Genomic DNA, 21,339 nt, shown 5'->3' with positions numbered 1-21,339 from the left:
AAGAGTTTCTATTATGAATTCCGCTGTTTACACTGAGGGAGATTTTTGTAATTTTGCTATACCGGCAATATGGAGGTCAGCTCGGAATCAGGCCCCCCGACGCACGGGCGGTGTATTGTAAAGCGCAGGATGGAAGCCGTGGAGCGGAGTTTGCGGATGAGCGGCTGTGAGCTGGGGCTGCTGAGCCGCCCGGATGGCTCCGCCAACTTCTTACAGGGTAACGGCTTCTGTAAGCAAGCGAACGGGTCATGGGGTCCCCAAAAATCACGTGGAGCATTAAAAGTCCCATCTAGGCTTGCGGTGGACACCAATCCCACAAAGATCTGAACACGTGTTCTCCAATAAAAAACCCAATATTAATATTGTATAGCGCCAACATATTACATAGCGCTGTACTTAAATAGAGGTTGCAAATGACAGACAGTGACATAGGAAGAGAACCCTGACCCGAAGAGCTTACAATCTAGCAGGGGGGTTATCACATAATAAAAGGGGGATAAATCCCTTATTATTCCTTAGCTTCATTATTTAGGTTTTGTTTCTAATTATAGCTTTTCAGATTTTTTTTTTTTTCATAATATTGTTATTATTAATAAACAGGATTTGTATAGCGCCAACATATTCTGCAGCGTTATACCTATGTTTGTGTATGTGCACTAGTAAAAAAAATAAATAGTAGTGGCTTGCAATATATATATATACATATTGATCAGTGTAGAATTAAGGTCAATGCACACCTGTAAATTATTAATATTAAAAAGGTTTTATATAGCGCCTACATATTCCGCAGCATTGTACGTTAGATAGGGGTTGCAAATGACAGTCAGTGACACAGGAGGAGGACCTTGTGTCGAGGAGCTTACAATCCAAAGAGACGCTGTCATCAGATCATATTCTGCAGCAGTATTCTTAATAAACGGTTTTTATATAGCACCAACATATTACGTAGCTCTGTACATTAAACATGATATGAACATTTATCATATAGGCTAATTTCCTCGAGCATGCTGCTATATGGTGGTAGTTGTTTGTGGCACAGATCCTGGGTGTAATATTGAGGTTATTTCCGCCATTGAGCAGCCAGACGCTTCCATTGACTTGATTGGGGAAATGTTCCAACTACAGCGAGGTGTTCTATTCATTCATTTATCAAAAAACGCTCCCCAGTGAATATAGGGGCACCCAGGAGCCGGTAGCCATGTGGTTTTGGACCACACATCTGTAAGAGACCTAAGGATGCTGCTAGGAATTGCCATCATTGTTATTTTTTATTAATATAGCACCAACATAGTAGGCAGCGCTGTACAAAGTCCATAGTCATGTCGCTAGCTGTCCCTCAAAGCGTTTCACAAACTAATGACCCTACCAGAGTCAATAATACAATCTAAGGGCAATTTGTGGGGAAGCCAATTAACTTTATGTGGGAGGAAATTGGGGCGCCTGGTGGAAACCCTCACAAACATGGGGAGAACATACAAACTCCATGCAGATAGTGTCCTGGCCGAGATTTGCTGCAAAGGCCGGAGTGCTAACCTCTGAGGCACCGTGCTGCTCTATTATGGATGTGATGTCACCCCATTGTATTCCCCATCAATCAGGAGCTACAAAATGTTAAGTAGGAGGGACAGAGGAGATGGGCCAGCACAGAGATTAGATACAGAAGAGGAGAGAGCTGTGCTTGGGGAATCATCTGGCACAATACAATTTCCATCCTAAAAGTCTGCACTCAGGCCGGGTTTTGTTACAGAAAGGGACAGGCGATGTCTATTTCCTTCAATAATACATACTCACCTGTCTGATTGCTCCCTTGATTTGTCAAAATCCATGCACAGCTCAGCATTGATAGCCGGTATACCAAGAACATTCCAGCTAGGACTGAAGGAGCCCCTCTGGGTCTGCACTGGGCTTGCAAACATTTTGAAAATAATCAAGTATGGTTGTTGGTGTCTGTTACTCGAGTATAATAAGTTTTCACCAGCCCCTAAGAATAGTAAAAGCGCACGTAAACTCAACAACCCTTCTAAATAAAGTAAAAATATTGTTTTTTTTTGTTTTTGTTTTTAAGTGCAACACTTTTTTTTTTTTGGGAGAATGGGAGCGCAGAGCCTCCTGGGATACCCATGTCACACATACCGGGAGGCTGAGATTAGGGCATGCGGAGAAGGAGCATCTTTTCCACTAAGGGGAAAGAGATGCCGATCTCACACATGTGCAGTGAAAACGGCTATCCCCCCCCCCCTCCACGAGTGCGAGATCGAGTGATGTAGCAAGAGGATAGGAAGAGAAGACAGAAGATGGCGGCGCCTGGCGCTGAGACAAAGAGGAATCCCATGATGACACAAGACTGGATCGCAAAAAGGACCAGCGCCATCAAGGGACCTGCAGGATTAAAGGGAAGTGTGTTTTTTTTGTTTTGTTTTTAGTTTACTTCCACTTTAAAATAAGGATGGAAAAGGAAAGAAAGACAGCAGGGGTTTTGTTGGCATAAATGTGAGTATCTATATTTTTTAGGATATCTAGGCATACGGTTTACTGGTAAGTAACCTCATATTAAGTAGCCCATGACATATCGTCCAACAGCAGGTAAGTTTCAACAGAATCCTAACGCGTTTCACCCTATGGGGTTCCTCAGGGGATTAGGAGAACCATGTAAAAAACTGATACAAAGACATACAATTTTAGATAATGATATGTCGACTCCCATGTCTGGTAAGTACCCTGACCCACACATGTACAGCTCAGTGTGCAATATTTTGCAGCGTTATTCATCCGAGGCTGAAGACTGAAATAAGTCTTTCATAAAGAGGAACTATTCTTTGCACACTTATAACACTCAAAGGCTCTTGGGGTTGCAAGGTTTTTAGATCTTACTGTTGGAGTATTATTTTCAGTGCAGTTTGGCATGTTAAATGCCTTTAACCTTCTTAGCGGTAATGCCGAGTGTGGCCGGGGTGAATTATCCATAATAAAAGCAGTAACCCCAAGCCATACTCGGGGTAGAAATGCCAGGGAGTTAAAAAAGCTTACCTGGTAAGCGATGCCTGCGGCATCCTCCGGCATCTTCACCGGCCGGGCATCTGCGTGCAAGCGTGTGGCTAGGGTGCGGGGCCAGGCAGAAAAATTAAAATACAAAGTATTTTTAAATGTACCACTTACATTTAAAAATACCTAATATTCATACCACCAGGAAGGTTAACGAAAATTATTGTATCTTTCCTTCTGGCAAATAGCATAACATATTACCAGTCTAATGCAGTGTTTCTTGACCTTTTTAACATGGAGGAACCCTTTGAAATATCCTTCAGGGAATCCCTTCTAAATATCCACAGATCACAGTTCATTAGTGTGGTGGTCAGTGGTAAAAATGCTTCTGACGTTGCTGGTCATTGGGAAGAATGTCACCTTTACAGAGAGCCAAAAAAATCATTGGTGTCACTTAAACTGAGAATCAAAAATTGGTCATAGCTCAAGGAACCCCTAGAAACCTTTAGAGAAACCCTGGTTGAGAAACTCTGATCTAATGGGGCTGATTTATTAAAGCTCTTCAAGGCTGGAGATGATACACTTTTATCAGTAAAGCTGGGTGATCCAGCAAACCTGGAATGGATTTCTTATTTGTCAGCAAATGTTTTGAGTCCTGGTTTTGAGATCTATTCCAGGTTTACTGGATCACCCAGCTTCACTGATGAAAGTGTATTCTCTCCAGCCTTGGAGAGCTTTAATAAATCGGGTCTATTGGGTTATAGACTGAGCTAGGTTGTCTCTTCACTGATGGGGCTGTCAGTAATGTTAACAATTAGCAGGTACAGGAGAAGCAACGGTAATAATGTTGTTACATAGTAAGGTTGAAAAAAGACATAAATCTATCAAGTTCATTCTCCTAGGGAAATAAACATCCCTGATACCAAATTCTATGGACATAGTTGATCCAGAGGAAGGCAACAAAACGGGTACAATTTGCTTCAACAGGGAAAAAAATCCTTCCTGATTCCGTGAAGCAATGGGATGTTCCCTGGATAGTCTGTTATCTTTTTTTCTCGTTCTTGCCATACTTTCTCTGCAGAAGGAAAGGCATTAACCTTCCAAAGGAAGTGCTGATCACATGCTTATACTAGCAGGATCAACAGGCATTTAAAGAATGGTACAAGAAGTGCTTTGTGAGCTCTTCAGGGCAGGGTCCTCTCTTCCTCCTGTGTCACTGTCTGTATCTGCCTGTCATCTGCAACCCCTATTTAATGTACAGCGCTGTGTAATATGTTGGTGCTTTATAAATACTGTTTAGTAATAGTATAAGCAGCCTACACTACAAGTTTCAAAGCATGTCAGACGCACTGAAACTATTGTGTGTCTGGTCCAAGAGATCAGCTGATCTGCATTTACCAGAAATCAAACAGCTACGCATGACAAAGTATAAAACATTTCCACTATGGTCATACGCTTTTGTTACCACATTGCCCTGTCCCTTTGGACAAAATTGAGATCCCCATCCAAATGATGAAAGTGCTGAACACGCAGTTTACCATATTTATTTATTTTACAGGAGCAACGTCAGTCCTGGCTGGAGTCTATGGACCAGCAGAAATTAAAGTCAGCAAAGAGATGCATGATAAAGCCACTGTTGAGGTGATGGTTAGACCCAAGGTGGGTTTACCTGGTAAGTACACCATTTTTTGAACTTTTAGTTTCGTATCTCCCATCGCTCTCTGGCTTGTCATACACGGAGGATGAGCTTGCAGCAAACGTCTACACAAGTAACATGACAAAGGATGCAGTGATCATATCTGTGTTTTTTTAAGCTGGTGGTCTGTATACCCCATGGTAAAGAGAAACCCTGGTCTGTTATCAGCAAGGACACATTTTAGGTTTATTGTTAAAGTAACTTTTGCTTTTTATATTTTTCTTTGTCTTTTAAACTCCATATGTTCAATAAGAAAGTAACAAAAGATGTTGAAGTCCATGGTTAAAGGCAAGACCTTATTCACAAAAGCTTTAGCAACAAAAGAATGGCTTCACGTATTTCACACTGATGCTTTTAGTCATCAGGCCTTATGACTAAGCACATCAGCGTGAAATGCTTCAAGGCATTCTATTGCTGTTAATGCTTTTATGAATAGAGTCTCCCAGTACTTGTATTTAACCACAGACTCCAGAATTCTTGTTTTTTTCTTATGGATCTGTTAGCCCGCAAGCTGTGGAGTGGCTACGGGGGATAAAAGTGCCAGCCGATCCCCAGGAGGTATAGCACCATTAAGTATGTTTGTTCTATAAATAAGAGGTTTTGGGTAGATTCACAGTTAGCCACAGAATGTTTCTTAAGCTACGTACACACGTCAGATTTTTATCGCCCGATAATCGGCATCGGCCAATTATCGGGCGAAAATCTGCCGTGTGTACAGTCGGTGTCGTCCATCGTCCGGACGACCGACCTGCCGGATCCACAGACGATGGACGACAGCCGATCGTAATGAAAGTGAAGGGGAGAGCGCGCAGCAGGGTGCTGCTCCGTCGCTCTCCCCCTCCCCTCTCCATAGAGCATGAACGGTGCTGTATGTACAGCACCGTTCATGTATCGTGCACTCCCTTGTCGTTGGAAAGGATCGTGAAAGATCCTTTCCAACGACAAAAATTGGCAGTGTGTACGCAGCTTTATGGCTCTGCTTGTGATTCCTAAAGTGATTCTAATGGTATAGCAAAGTTTTCAAGGCAAGCTATGTCTATTTATATATATATATATATATATATATATATATATATATATATATATATAATATATCTATATATATATATATATTAATCTATATATAGGAAAAGAAAAGAAAGGCCCCTCACTGATCCCTTCCTGCTCTGAAAATGGATACTTGAAGTGTCAATCTGCTTCAGTGTTCTCCCCAGCCCTGGAGCACCACCCGCCACTTTTCAGCAACCACCCGGCTGTTTTTGGGTGGTTACTGATAAACTGGGTCACAATACAGGGGCTGAAACCTGCCTACAATTTCTTCCCACACAGTTTAAAAAAATATATGGGTTGAGCACCGTACTTGGTTGCTCACAGCTCTCCATGGGTAGTTCTGCTTAACTTCATGTTACCATTGTCTCCTTTATTGGCATGACAGTCAGCAGGAGGGATTGTAGAGAGCTTCAGGCACCAAGGGGATGGACTCTTGTGTTGAGAGATGATTTTTGGGTGTTGGACAGCAGAAGAGGTGCACGTACGTTGGCTTAACCTGTCTAACCTGAAAAAAATGCATCTTCTCACCTTTGTTCAAGTTGTAGAATCAGGTAACACAGCCATACCGAATCAGAGGGGCAACGAAGAAACTTTCCTGACTGTAACACTTAATAGACTTGTGTGGTTCATGTGTTGAGGCAGATCTTTTACTGGCAATTCAGGACAAAGTATCAGTCACTAAAAGTCCACCCTGACCCACCTATATTGAGCTATGTCACATTTTCCTACTTTCTGTATTTTGCAAAGGCTCCAACCAACATTTTTCTGTATATGGGAGAATGTGAACCCCCCCTATCCAAATATGCAGTGCTTGAGCCTGCATATTTTGTAGTCCCTTTCCAGGGGTATGGGAAGGATGGAGTGAGACCATCAACTGTAAGTGCGAATATAAATTTTGTACAGGGTTAAGATTCAGAGTAACAGAACCGATCAGGGCAGGTGATTATCGGTAGGTAGGATGGTGAACTTTTAACACTGTCACCTTGCAAAATAACAGTCTGCTTAACATCATAAAACTGTCGTCATTTATGAAACCAAACACCAGGTAGTCTCATAATAAATTGATCTCTTCTCTGTAGTCCATTCTACACATTTGTACACAACATTGGTGGTTAATACTGCTTTTTGGGAGAACCTAACCCCCTGATTGTCTTGTCAAGTTATAGTTTTTAAACATGGAGTATGTCCACGGTTTCTTTTACAAAAGGACTTTACTTTTGCTATTTGTGTTGGCAATAACTACCTTTTGCATTAAGAATATAATATTGTTTTAAACGCACATTCTCTCCCGCCTCCGTATAATATAAATAGGAATTAAAACACGGTATTACTCCATCATATATTCTTTCTTACTTTTTTGTTTCCTCACTCAGCAATACAAGAGAAGAGCCAGGAGCAATTGATACGAGAGACCTGCGAATCTGTGATTAACGGCACTCTGCACCCCCGAACATCGATCACCATCGTACTGCAGATTATTAATGATGACGGCTCTGTATCCTTTACTAGTGCTGGTTTTGTCTGTTCTTTCTTCATTTAGCCACTGGAAGGCGTACTTTCCATTCCTAAATTCTTCTGTAGAGCGCCTGCAATGTTTTCAATTACTTATCAGTCCATCTCACCTTGTTATTCACATAATGTTTTATTCCATTTAATGTTTTCCACAGTCAGTGAACCTTTTTCCTTCTGCTGCCAGTTCCTCATTTGTCTCGATTATTTTTGGCAATTTATTGATACAGAGCAGAGAAAACGTGAAGCTATAGCAGTCCCTGAGGTCATAAACTTAGAGAGAATAGTCAAGAGCAGTAATGGACATATTCTGATTCAGCGATCATTATCCGAAAATATTTTATTAGTGTTCCATTCTTTCTCTTCTTTAAAATCCATTCCGAGCAGCAAGTGCGATCAGCCATCAGATTTCCAATTCTGTAATAAAAGCATTTGCAATACGTTATAAGCAGAAACTCACTCAGATTGCCTTCAACCATATAGGTTGAGAGCAGAAAATGTCCTCAGAATCTGAAAGTATTGCATGTAGATTGGTTTGTGTTATGTCTTTGGAGTCAAAAAATATGACCAATTGAAACTACTCCCTATTCTGTATGGGGTACATTTAACTTGGCTTTAATTTACAGAGTAAGGACAAGTATGCAAGTCAATTGTTGGGACCTAAATGTGAATTCACTGACCGAATAATAAACCCCTGTCTTTTACTTGGAAAGTCAAGAGATGGGCATGTAGCTGGCACTTTCTAAGAATCAGGAGCGATTGCATATGTTTCTCTTTGCCACTGTTGTTCATGTAGGTTTACATGCAACTGAGCCTGATCTGACATGAAAAGTAACAAAGAAAGCAATAGTTCTTGAGCCCTGGACCTTGTGGTGCTTAAAAGTGCCTGTAATAATCTTCAAATTGGTCCCTGTGAATCCCCCTTGAATCTTGGGCCCTTGCTTTACACTTTAACCCTTCTCCAATAAAAATTAAACCGCACTGCATGCAGAGTATATATCATTAGGCTGGCAATTGTTTGCACTTCAGTGTGTTCAATAGATTCAATATTAGCAACACTAAAGAAATAAATATTGCCTAAAGCCCAACTTTCCACAAAACTTGAGTCAGACAAAATAAAACACATCAGCTGGAGTTGTTTGTTGGTGGTTTACTTAAAGTCCATTTAAAGATGCCAATCTAAAACTGGATTATCTAATTTACAGCCCGCAGGAAAGAACATGGATCACAAAGTTGCTTTGGTCCTCTGATCTGCACCAGATGCACTGCGGTCACTCGCTTTTGTATTGGGTAAACAAAGCCAGCACGGGAAGTCTTATTACTGTGCTGGGCTTTGCTGTAGATAACTTCATCTGTCAGAGCCCACCAGAGGAAGGCAGTAATGAGGCTTTCTGTTCTGGCTTTTTTGAGAAGGTAATAAAACTGTGTTTCAACTCCATCTAGATTTGTGTTACAAGGGGACTGCTGATAATCACAGACTACAGCCAATATATCATTTATGCCTGTAGTTCAACTTTACAAGTTAAGTGACTGCATTATTTCTTGATATGCATTGACTACACACATTTTTAGAACCCACCTAGTACCGATCAACAAATATGTGTACAACGCATGCAGATGTTGCAGCTGTCTTTGATGTTTAGTTCAAACACTTAGCAAATATTAAATTGCTGCAGGGAATCCAGCTGACAACCATTTCGTGCGTGCTGCAGAACTGTCCAGCTTATGGCTCAGCTTTCTGAGTAAGCACTTCTGTATAATAATAGTCTAGACTCTCGGTGTAAAACTGCTGATGTATGCCTGTTGATTCTAATAAACCCTCCAACACTTAAATGGGATGACCAGATCCTGCATTGTGTTAGCTATTGCTGGACTTCTGAATCTAAAGGCAATCAGCTGTATATTTGCTATTGCCTTCCTGTATTATTATTTTCAAAATGCAGTCTGACTTTTACAGGAGGTATACATATGTAAGTTAGGAGATGTTGCTTAGGAAATGTTCTGATGCTCCCTCCTTCCAAAGTAAAAAAGCTTCCAGAAATGTCCAGTGCTTTGGTGTGTGTGCAAAATCTCTTGCTCACACGAAACACTGTTATATTGCAAATAAGTATAATCTACTTGAGTGGTGTAGACAGTAATCAGAAATATGTCGGGAAGTATGTAATCATAGTAAATTGTCCTAGAAATAGTTTAAGGTTTTTTGGACATTTATAAACTCCCATAAATGTCAAAAACCTCAAGAAAAATGTTGGACAAATAGGTAGGCTGCAATTGACATATGGCTTTTGATTGGATAGGAGGGCTTTAAAGCTCAACTACAGATAGTTCCCGAGTTAGGGACATCCGACATACGCATTACTCCTAAGTACGAATGGGGCTTTACTGCTCGCTCATGTGCAGGATGGAGGCTTGAAGGGGGAGGGGGGCGGTTTGCATGACTTGCAGAAGAAATCTTTTGCTGTACATAACTGAGGTTGTGGGTAACTTTAAATCGTACCTAAACTCAGAAATTTCACTTAAATGGTAGCCAACCCTTTTATGTAAAGTAAAAATGATGTTGTTTTTTTTTTTTTTTAATGTACCTGTTCCGACTTACATACAAATTCAACTTAAGAACAAACCTACAGTTCCTATCTTGTATGTAACCCAGAGACTACCTGTACATGAAAAAGATGAGTACAAAGCTGTAATATGAATATGGAAACTTCTGCTTTGCAAAGTATTTGTATTTTTCTCTTTAGCCGGGATTATGATCCAGGCATGACTGCTGGGCAGGACAGCCAGGTCATAGACAGTCACTGCTTAGAACATATCCACAGACTAATAAATAGACAGTGAAGGAGAATCCTATCTTTCTCCTCTTGTGATGCTAATTTCTGACTTTCCACCGCAGTCTTCTGCAGGTTCAACTGCTATCCAACTATTTCCTTTTAACTAAATTGGAGTGGTTGGAAACCAGGCGGTTTGCTGAAATGTCGCCACAGTTTCTAAAAGCAACATGTTGCTTTTGAACGGCCAGCTGCTTCCATTGACTTGAATTCACCGGCACAAATTATCTATTTCTGGTCTTCTCTAGGTACCCGTTTCTAGGGGACCTGCAGCAGAGAAAGATCCATAAACGTCATGAAAACATTGCAGCAAACTGCAATCTCAACTACTCTCAGCTCCATGGCACACAGGTGCAGTTAAGGTTAAATTGTGGTTGGCACAACTGTGTGGATGAATGTCAGAGTATTGAAGAGGGGCAACTAGGAGCGACTAATAGCAGAGGTTTGCAGCTTAAAGTCTGAAAAAAGCTGATGTATTGGTCAGTGTCCTTTGATACTATAGATTAAATGACTATAACAGGCAGGTGATATAAAAAATAAGTTATTTAGTCAATCTAGAGCACAACAATAGTGTTAGATTACAGATACCTAGAATTTATCAGCACTGTAAAGACTCTGCATAGGCCTCTAATATAACAAAACAGTCAATGCTAATGATAACCAGTGATTATTTATTCAAGTTTTAACCTAGACTTTTCTGCTCAAAAAAGCATTATGTTATTGATGCCTATTATAGGGTAGTAGTTAAAAAACTTATCATTTAATAATCAGTAACCATTTGGCCATTGTCAGGCTTTTGCAAATGCTTGTGCAGTCTAAGTTGGTTTTGTTTATTTTTAGTATTATTGTTTTTGTTTACTTTTATTTTTAGTATCTATAAACAAATGGAAATATGTAACTCTTGGGGTTGCAGCAGTTAGCAGCTCTTGGACGCTGCATGAAGCAGCAAAGCTACCATGAGAAATTATCTAAAAAAAAAAAAAAAATAGCAGATGAATAGAACCCATTCAGTCTGATAAGAGTATTTTAGGTGCCGGATAAATACAGTTAACGGCACAGGTTTCAAACACAAGGCCCATCTGGCCGTTTTATGTGGCCCTTGGTGATTGTGCCGCATCCAAGCGCCTGACCTTTGCAGGCAGGAGGACTCGGTCCCAGAATGCTAGGTAGAAGCAGAACGTTCCTGCAGGCAGAAGGACCCCTGTTGCTTCTTCACACTCCTGCTGAGACTCAGTCCTGATCCTGCTGCCAGTAGTATGCTCCTGCTGCTCATGGAATCTCAGTGGGATGATACATAAGCAATGTCTCCAGACACAGGCCTCCATCTTGGAACTGTCAGTGGCCCCATTCCCCTCACATAGACCAGGATAGGTCAGGTACACCTACCACAGAAAAACCAGCTAGGAACAAAAAAGCAATCACTCCCATAATGTCCAACGTGAAAAAAGTTGATGCAGAAAGGATACAATTTAATGAAAGATGGGCAAGCGAATATATGTTCATGCTTCAGGAAGACAAGCATCTTCCTATTTTCAGAACATGATTAATACACGAGGATGGTGTCTGATATAGTGTCCCAGGGTGGGGAAGGATCAATATGTCTACTAACACTATGTATCTTTAGGATAATTTTTAGATGAGGTTTTCTCTGTATGAAGGTATTTATGTATTCACTTTAGTTATGGATTGACTGCTGAACCCACTAAAATATAATATCTGCTTAGAATAAACATTTTTCCTGCCATAGCTCGTTTCTGTATCCTGGATGTGACAGATCACCATGCATTAAATAATTCTGCTAAAATGCAGAGCTGTATAAACCGGATCGCCTAGACTTGTTCTCAGAAGACACAGATAGGATGTTTCCCTGTAATTTGTCACAGATTAGCAAGTTAATTAACACCATACAGGTATCGCAGGAAATTAGGATGTCTCAAACTCCTAAACGGGAGATGTCTGTGCAGCGGTAAACACGCTTAAAATAGGACTGGGAAGAGACTTGTCACAATTCCTATTTTATTCAGGTAATTAGTCTGAATGTCATCCCCATCGTTTTTCCCTGCCTTCGTGCCTCTGGCATTCACGTTTCCTCCCAATGTGCTGAGTGGGCTCATATTGGTTTTTTGTTATCTTGATAATGAGAAGTATAGTATTGCTCTTGCTTGTAGACATGAGATCCGGCATTGGCTGCCTGTAAAAGTGCAGAGAACGCCATGGGAATGGCAATTGGGGAAATATCTACCCATCTTTAGGTGGTGTTGAAACTGAAGGACTGTGTCCTCCTAACACAGATTTTTTTTTCTTTGTTTGCTGCAAGCTGTTAATCTCCTACTACCTAATTACAATCCCCTTTGATGGTCTGAGGCTCTCGTTATTGTCCCCTGTGGTTGTCGCAAGTGGTGCTCAAAGCATCGCTTGTCATTAGCCAGGCTGCTTATTGTTTCTTAGCATTTGAAAACTTAACACTAATGGCTGCAGTAGTGCCCAATCTTCAAAACACTGCAACATATTTCATCGTCTCTCCGTAATGTAGGTGTTAATACATGCACACTGATGGGAACATGTAAACAGACCAAGTGCTTGCTATCCAGATGAGCAGTCATTTGTGACCAATAAGTAGCCACATTCCTACTCTACAATAATTTGAGTTGAGCTATATACACATGTTTGATGTGTTTGATATATTCACATCTTTCATGATCATTTCCACCAACAAACCAGTGATAGATGAATGAGCGAGCGCTGTACATTCAGTGTCGTTCTGCTTTATGGAGGGGGGAGAATGAATGAGTGAGCAACAACCCTCTCTCTTCACTTCCATTGTGGTCGTTCTTCTTCCGTTGTTAATGGCTCCCCCAGGACAGATCAGTGCACGACATCGGACGACCCCATGTCAGATTCTTGTCCGAGACAGCCTTAGTGAGGTCTACATTGGGATATCTTTCGTGCTACAAAGTATCTGTTTGTTCCACAGTTAGAAGATTGAAATATGAATATTGAGACCTCTATCAAAGAAGAGTGCTCAACTCTGTTTCGTGATCAACGAAACTGTATATGGCTTTTTATGGGGTCCAGTGAGACGGCATCAGTACCAATAAATACAGGCTCCATAATGTTGCTTTTTGCCAAAGACTTTTGTACTTTCTCATTAGTTCTCTGCTGTCCTCAATTATTTTGATGGTAAAACACCAAATCTGTAAAAAGAAAATTGTAATGCTTTGCTATACACTTAATTTTGTAGTATTCTTTATTGTCTTTACCTTTTTGATCCAAATCCTTAACTCCTAAACCTCTTAGTTACTTTCCTGCTGCCTTAATGCAGCCTGCATGGCTTTGATAGATGCAGGGATCCCAATGCGTGGCCTGTTCTGCGCGGTCACATGTGCCCTGCCTGTTGAGGATCTGCTAATAGTTGACCCCAACCTTAAAGAGCAAAAGGTCAGTGAAATTTTGTGACAATATTTTTTCTCTGAAGTATGCTTAAAATTCTTGGAAGTATGGAAGTTTCATTAAACCACTTTAATACAAAAAAAAGGCTGGTTTGGCATGTTGTGTTTTTTTTTTCCTTTATTTAATTTTGTGCCTGCAGCAACCTGGGTGCCATATTTTTTGACATGGAGTACTCCCTTTGAAGACTGAAGACAAAGTCACTAGCATTCCACAGTACAGGATTTGAGCTTTCATGTAAAATCACTGTCACAACATGACGAATAGCCAATGTTTCAGGGCCATGCACGGTCCCTTTCTCAGGGTAACATAGTAACAACCTATGATATCACTTTGTTGTCCTGAGCGAAGGACCCTACACAGCCCCGAAATGTTGGCTATTCATCGTGTTGTGACAGCGCTTTTACATTTAGGTTAGAATCCTATACCTTGAAGGGCTGGTGACTACATCTTCAAGCACCCTTTCTCCATGACAAAGTTTGTTTGTTGTAAGGAGTGCATTGCTATGAAGTAGTGCCTGACCATATCATGACTTTGTTTTTACTTGATGCTGGATACCTTATCCTTATATTGGTATAATGAGACAAGTCAGCTGTAGATTACCCAGGCTCACATTTTTATCCACTGCACTCTGCCTGACAAAATATCTCTTCCTTTTCTATGCACCCGGGTAACACCATTACTCTAATAGGAGTGGGAAGGAGTTACGTTTTAAAATTCTCCATATGCTCCAGTGCTCAGGCACTGTCACACTTGTTACCTTTTTAGTAAATTTCTGTTGCAAATTTCCTGAATAAACTGTTGTATGTGAAAGCAGCAGTCTCTCTGCATCAGTCTGATTACACAGCCACAACTACAGCCCCTTCCCCACATGCTAAATCAGGGCTAGGCAAAGCTCATGCCTCATGCTGATTGCTTAGCTCTAGCTCTGACTTAGCGTGGCAACATGGGGGGAAGGTTGTCTGTCAGACCTCTGCTTACCCAAAGATAGCAGTGGGCCTCGGTAGCCTCCTGCCTTTACACAGGCAGCTAAAATGATTGGTAAAATGATTGGTAAACTCCAAGAAGTTTTTACTTTATTTTTTTTATGGAAATAGTTGTGCTTTAAATTTGTCTATTGTGCTAACCCCATTAGAGTTTTTTTAGTGGAAGGATGAGGTGTGATATCTTACTGTATTATTAGGAGAGCCGAGCGGTATTGACCATTGCAATGGAGAGTATGGAGAAGAAAGTGTTAACAGTTTCCTCCAGAGGCACATACTCAGCAGAAGAGGTAAGGTCATGAGATTTTTATATAGTTCTCCATTACAGGGCAATACTAACCTTTCTTCATCCTCCTAATGCAGCCACAATGCAAAGCTCTCCCCTTTTCCTAATACACAGGCACTGCAAATCTTTCACATATTCTTATTACAGAAATCTTTGTATACAGTGACCCCTTGTAATACACAGATATAAGAACAAGGACCTTTGCCGTCATCTCAAGACATCGATGTTGGAGAAAACTCACATCCCTATAATGTAGAGCTATCTTTTTCATTATATACAGAATAACCGCACTGACCCCATTTTCCTTCTTTTTTTTACATCAACACCAGGCCCTCTTCTGTTGAAATAAGAACCTCTTGCCTTCTAATGCCCAAATGTATTACTTTAAATGCTGGGTCAGAATAGAATATGCAGGAATAATTCAAGCATGTTCTACATTCTGTTACGGGTCTGTTGCTGCAGTGTCTGCCTTCTGAATGTGGATAGCTTTTTTGTGTTATGCTAATAGCTGTATCATATTGAAATGCTTGGATGGCCATGGTGCTGCATTATGCTATCATTTGTATTTTTGGACAGGACTAAGTGGCCTCTAAAGAGTGATGAGATAGCTGGCAGTGTGTAAGTCTGCACAGTAATGCAGATTCTCTAGCTGACCCTTAGTCGTTTTAATAGGTTTACAGAATCCCCTTTGCTGCAAAAATGTCTTAGATTGGTCATTGGTGAGCAGTACAAAATGAAACACTTGTAGAATCAGCATAAAGGTAAACGTGCAATCACCTCTGTGAACACAGTGCATTAAAGATAAATGTCAGGCTAAATACACAGATAAATATTTGGGAGCTCTTTTATCTACCAAAGAACTTATGTTTATATTTATCCTTCCTAGGATTTACACAGACTATTACCACTGCTCAGCAAAGTGAAGACCACAATTACAACAGTGGTGTTTTCTCTCCATCAAAGATAGAAGCAAAGTGATAACTTTTTCCCTGCTTTCTGCCAATCCACATATTTATTTTTACCACATTTTAAAGTAGGGTGCTCGATTGCTTCCTCTCTCCTTTCTCTCTGTATCCACATATTGACCCTGATTTGTTAAAGCTCTCCAAGGCTGGGGAGGATACACTTTTATCAGTGAAGCTGGGTGATCCAGCAAACCTGCAATGAATCTAGTCCAGGATTTAAAGCATTTCCTAGCAAATAGCAAATGACATTAAAGAAATCCTCTCCAGGTGTGCTGGATTACCCAGCTTCACTTATGAAAGTGTATCCTCTAGAGCCTTGGAGAGCTTTAATAAAACAGGCCCATTTAGTACTGTTTCCTTAGGGATTGCAGGAGACTGATACCAAGTCAATTTCATCTACTCCAGCTAGTTGTATAAAAAAAGTATATGGTAATGGTGTAATAATGAATAAACAGTTGTATTAATTTATGTATCTTTTATGTTTAATTGGACTTGACCTTTTATTTTAGCCTTGGTACTGTAGTTTTTTGTGCCCTATCCAAAGCCTTACAGTAGTAGTATGTTTATCTAATCAATCCAGAACCATAACTGGTAACCATTCCCCCATGCATGTTCAGATATTTAACAACCTTTATAATAAAAGGAAAGAATACCAGGCTTCAAAAGGACTGGGATGACATTGCAGTGGTTTGGGTACATCAGGGAAATGGTATATGATGGTGAGGTGTTTGAATCCATGTGGAGGTGCCCATATTATTCAAACACCTCAGCCTGCATGTGCCAGTACTACCCTACATGCAACGTTTTGACATTCAACATCCACAGTATCATAATTGTTGGCAGCCTTGTTGCAATACCCAGAGAATAAGAACATCTGCCTTTTATATAACTTTCATACTGACATCAACCATTTCTATATTTTGCACTTGTTTTCACACTGATAAGGACAGATGTAGGTAATCCTAGTGCTCCCTTGTAATTGAGGTTATCAGGCTAAGATGGGACATGAAGTTCTCGGATGGACCCAAAGGTTACCCATTTCTATTTCTAGTACTGGACCTCTATCTCTCATTTCTTGCTGCTCTGATACCCCACACAGCAGTGTCTACGCCACATCTTGGAAATTCCCTGGCAAATACCTGACATCCAGCTGTTGCTGAAGTCAGACTTATAATACACTGGCCATGTCTTTAGCTATTATAGTCCTACGTGGGGTGCCAAAGAATTCAAAGCATTTCACATTGACTGCTGCCTCTTCCCGTCCTGTCATATGTAATCTCTGTACAAATCTCTCTCAGCTGGAGTGCATCTCACTCTATCTCATAACTAATAGTTTCTCCCAGCTGAATACTGATTATATGGACCATAAACCTCTGTATGTGTCACTGTGGTATCCATCATTGCCCGCAATAGCTCATCGCTGTCATTGTGACCCTGAGCAGATGGCATAGTGTCTGCCTCACAGCTCCCTTCTGTCACCTTGCTGGAAGAAGAATCTAGTACTCGTCTCACTGCTTGCTTCTGCTTGTGCCACCCTGCAGTGGTGATGACAGACTACAATGTCACAGCTACCTTCTGTATCACCCTGCAGATGGAAAGACAGGCTTAAAGCTTTGAAGAGGCTTTTTCCTAATGGGTTTTTGTGTCTGCCACTCAGCAAGTGGCAAGGGAGGCTTCGATATTACTGCCCCCTTCATTATCACCCTGCACCGGGATGGATACACTCTGTTTCGTAGCTCCCTTCTTTATCACCCTGCACCAGGTGAGCTAGATGCCATGTTTCATAGCTACCTTCTGTCTGTCTCACCCGGCAATGGAAGCAACAAACTCCATGTCTCATAGCTCCCATGTTTATCACCCTACCATTGAAACAACCAGTCTGTTAGCTCCCTCCCGTCTGGGTCACCCTGCAGTGGGCTAAACTTGCACAGATCTCATACCTTGCGCTTTGTCGCCCAGCAGTGGGAAGAACAGGTGGAATTGGTCTTACCCCCTTTTCTCTGTTCCATGTGTGCGGAATCTAGCTCTCCTGTGCTAGTGGAACTGACCCCCCAGGCAGAGTGAGTGAGAGACAATTTAATAAAATGATGTTAAGAGAATCATTAAAATTGAACAAATAGCTGCAGCTCCCTCTGGCAGTTCATAAACTGAGCGAGTAGATACAGGGGAGGGGGAGGCAGCGGGTGCGGGGAGCCTGGGGGTTTAATAATGTGTCTTCTACTCCGTGTATAATACAGATAGCTGGCTTTCCTCTCTCGTTTCAGTTCCAGCAGTGTGTTGGAGCTGCCTGGGTCTCAGCCTCAGACATCTTCCAGTTCTACAAGGACTCTGTGAAGAGGAAATTTTCCAAATCGTGACTATGAAAAGCTCTTCTGTTGCATCATTCTGGAAGAAATCATTGTTTGTGTATTGTACATTGTATCTGAATTTACCTTTATTGGATGATCCTAAAATTAAATCCACTGGTCTTTATTATTTTTTATATTACTTGCCAGGTTTTATTTTTTTGGTAAATAAATAAACTTTTGTCCATTTTTGCATCAAAAAAGGCCTATAAATAAGTCATAATAATAAGAAAAAAAACATTGTTCCTACACTTCCTTGTGACCTAAAGCCTAGACAGCTGGTCTCTGACTATTGATAGCATCCCTAACTTCTATGTGCTTGCCATTACCAAAACTGTAAATTTAAAAGGTGCCTTTCCATTTAATTTTCTAATGTTTTTTAAATGCATCAAGTACATAAACTTAGATTTCTCTCCAAGGAATTTGACTGCTTGGTGTTGGCTTCAGATCAGACTGTGCCAGCAGCCAATCAGAAGTTTGCATTGTTAAATACATCCTTGAAGGCATCTGTACCCCTAACTGTGGGAGAGATTTATTGTTGTTTAGGTCAGCTTCTAAAGCAGCTGCAGGGTAAATAAAACCTGTCCCATGCCAGCATGCTGCTAATTTGAAGTAGAGATCTCTTTGCAGGGGTGCAACAAGCTGCCACCCACCTGAGTCAGATCAGGGGGGTCAATTGGCAACCAGACAAGCTTTGCTGATTGCAATGCCTTAGGTCTCACCCAGCAGGGAGTGTGTTGGGCATCTGTGGTGAGAACGTTGCTTTCGCACAAAAATTACCAGTCCTTTCTGCAGCATACGTGTAGGTGGGAGGTATTTCTACCTGCCTGAGAATTAAAATTAACTCTGTTTTCACGTGGGTGTCCCCCACATCTCCATAAACATGCAGTTAGGTTAATTGGCTTCCCCAGAATTTGTTCTTGGTATAAATGGAAAATAAGCTGCAAAACCAAAGTGCATCGTGGGCTGCCAGCTGCTGAGCATGATATAGATGTGTGATAATAATAAAGAATAAAACTAAATAGAATTTCTGTAGGAAATAAAATGGTGTAAGATGTTAAACATATTTTGTTTTGCTGTACCTGAAATGTATTTGGCTAAATTAAATGTAGAGGTCTATTTAAAATGCTTTGAATCTGACATTCACTAAACTATTTTTTTTTTATAAAGAATCTTCCGGATCCATGTGTTTCAGTGGCAGCAACTGATTCTCCACCAGAGAATGTTTCAGTGAATGTCCGATTCTCTGCTTTATAAATAGACTTCTTAGTGATAATTTTGAATTTCAGCAGCCTATGTGTTTGTTTTAATGCAACAAAATGCATTCAATTTTGCCGTTTAGAAGTTTTTCAACCAGCCAAATTTTTAATTTAGCTGGTTCTCATCTATGCACTGCAGTTTAATGTTCAACATTGTGTGCAAGCATTACCACACACTGCTACACTAACAGATTAGTGTTAAAGTTCACCTGTACCCAGACAATGATCCTAAAGTACTACATATTTTTACAAGACTTTACTTTAGCTTTAAAACAAACTATTGCTGACTTCTGCAGCTGCTTGCACTATGCAGACATACATATTCAATCCATCTTTTCAACAGAAGCACTGAAAATACAATTCTTCCGAGTTCTTTGGCAGCCTGCCAGCCCTGTATTGTATACAGTGAGTGCTGTAATCTCTTTGAATCTGGCTTTGGAACCTCTAGTCTCATCTTTGAGGATGCATTATGCCACAATACAAGCTGCTCCAGAAGCCACTGGAAACTTGTATTTAAGCTCTTGAAGTTCTGGTCAATACAGTGCTTTGCAGTATTATTCATCCTCCTTGGTATTCATCTTCTTTTTTTGCATTATTTTATTTTATTTGTTGGGGGGTGATTTACATAACATGCCTATCACTTTAAGGTACATTTTTTTGTGACACAAATAGGAAAATAACACAGAAATCATGACTGTGGGTAGGCTTTCCCCCCTACAAAGTCAATGCTTTGTAATGCCAAATTTTGCTTGGGTTAGGTCACTATTGGCATAGCACATCTACCCACAGAGATTGTAACTCATTCCTCAAGGCAAAACCACTCCAGCTCCTTCAGGTTAAATTGGTTGGTTTACATCAACCTCAACTTATGTTAGGGCATTTAAAAGAAAAAAAGCACATTTTTACTTTAAATAAAAGAGTTATCTACCTTTTTTATATAAAGTAAAAATTGTGGTGCTAGGTCTCCTTTTAATCACTCCAGGATATGTTAATTTGTTGGGATTATCTATACAGCCATTGTCACTGCTGGAAGGAGAACCTTCTTCCCAGTCACAAGTCTCTAGCAGACTAAAACCCAATATTGCTATCCATCTTTCCTTCAAGCCTGATCAATTTTCCTCTTTGTGTCAATGAAAAACACCCCCACAGTATAAAGTTACCACCACCATACTTCATTATGGGTTTGGTGTTCTGGGGGAAGAATGGAAATGTTGGGTACCATGCTTCATTATGGGAATGCTGTTGTAAGACACTATTATGTAAGTACTTTTAAAAACCATAGTCTAAACACAGATATACATTCATTTGGGATTCACTGGGGCCAAAGCAATATATATTTATATATAAATATATATATATATAAAATAGTATAAAAGTATTTATCATCTTTTAAACCAGCACTATGTTGTTCTTTGCAGAATTTGGTAATGAGCACAGAGCACCCCCTCTCTCAAAGTGCCGGAACAAGTTGTCACCACCAATCTAAGTCATTTTTTTCCATTTCCCTTCTTTTATGTATAAAAATGTGCCTGTCATCTCCATTCTGTTATTTCGGTGCTGCGTTGTTTCCCGCACTTACATTTATCCTATCACTTCACTAGGAACTGAAGACATAATTGTGTCCAAATTGGTGTAATTGAGGCTTGAGTCATGAATAGAATGTGGGAGCAGCGTTCCAGTTGTCATATCCACCATCTTCAGGTGACAGGTACAGGTTAATCCGACAATAGTTGTCTCCCAGCTGTCTCCCTTTTCGGTTATATATGCCTGTTCTTTCACAAATAGCCTACAGGAGGCCATATTGATTGTTTCCCTTTGCAGGAGAACACATTTCTAATTTAGTTTACTGTGACATTGACACATTGTTATAAAATGTACAATTCACCAAACAGTGCATTATTGAGGCATTGTGTATAGTTTTGTAAACTATCATTTTGTATTGTGACTGTTGTGTTATTTTGTAGCACAAATAAACTTTTATTTATGGTC

The 21,339-nt window shown here is 40.4% G+C and overlaps 1 protein-coding gene across 1 annotated transcript; it reads left to right on the top strand.

Annotated features, from left to right (window-relative positions):
* Positions 1–54: 54 nt before the first annotated feature.
* EXOSC5 (exosome component 5) lies at positions 55–21,339 on the top strand. The gene is made up of 6 exons (XM_072431238.1): positions 55–217; positions 4,541–4,654; positions 7,102–7,223; positions 13,363–13,503; positions 14,696–14,785; positions 18,011–21,339. Exons 1-6 carry the CDS (start codon positions 70–72, stop codon positions 18,101–18,103), a joined length of 708 nt encoding a protein of 235 aa, XP_072287339.1. The 5' UTR covers positions 55–69; the 3' UTR covers positions 18,104–21,339.

This window comes from Pyxicephalus adspersus, chromosome Z, assembly GCF_032062135.1.
Source record: "Pyxicephalus adspersus chromosome Z, UCB_Pads_2.0, whole genome shotgun sequence".
Classification (NCBI taxonomy): domain Eukaryota; kingdom Metazoa; phylum Chordata; class Amphibia; order Anura; family Pyxicephalidae; genus Pyxicephalus; species Pyxicephalus adspersus.
This window is presented reverse-complemented; position numbering and strand designations above follow the sequence as displayed.

What these genes read in the sequence shown, in the direction of transcription:
- EXOSC5 (XM_072431238.1), top strand. Translation starts at nt 70, where the DNA reads ATGGAGGTCAGCTCGGAATCAGGCCCCCCGACGCACGGGCGGTGTATT. An exon ending in CCAACCTTAAAGAGCAAAAG is followed by an intron (nt 13,504 to 14,695) that starts GTCAGTGAAATT and finishes CTGTATTATTAG; the next exon opens with GAGAGCCGAGCGGTATTGAC. An exon ending in GCACATACTCAGCAGAAGAG is followed by an intron (nt 14,786 to 18,010) that starts GTAAGGTCATGA and finishes CTCTCGTTTCAG; the next exon opens with TTCCAGCAGTGTGTTGGAGC.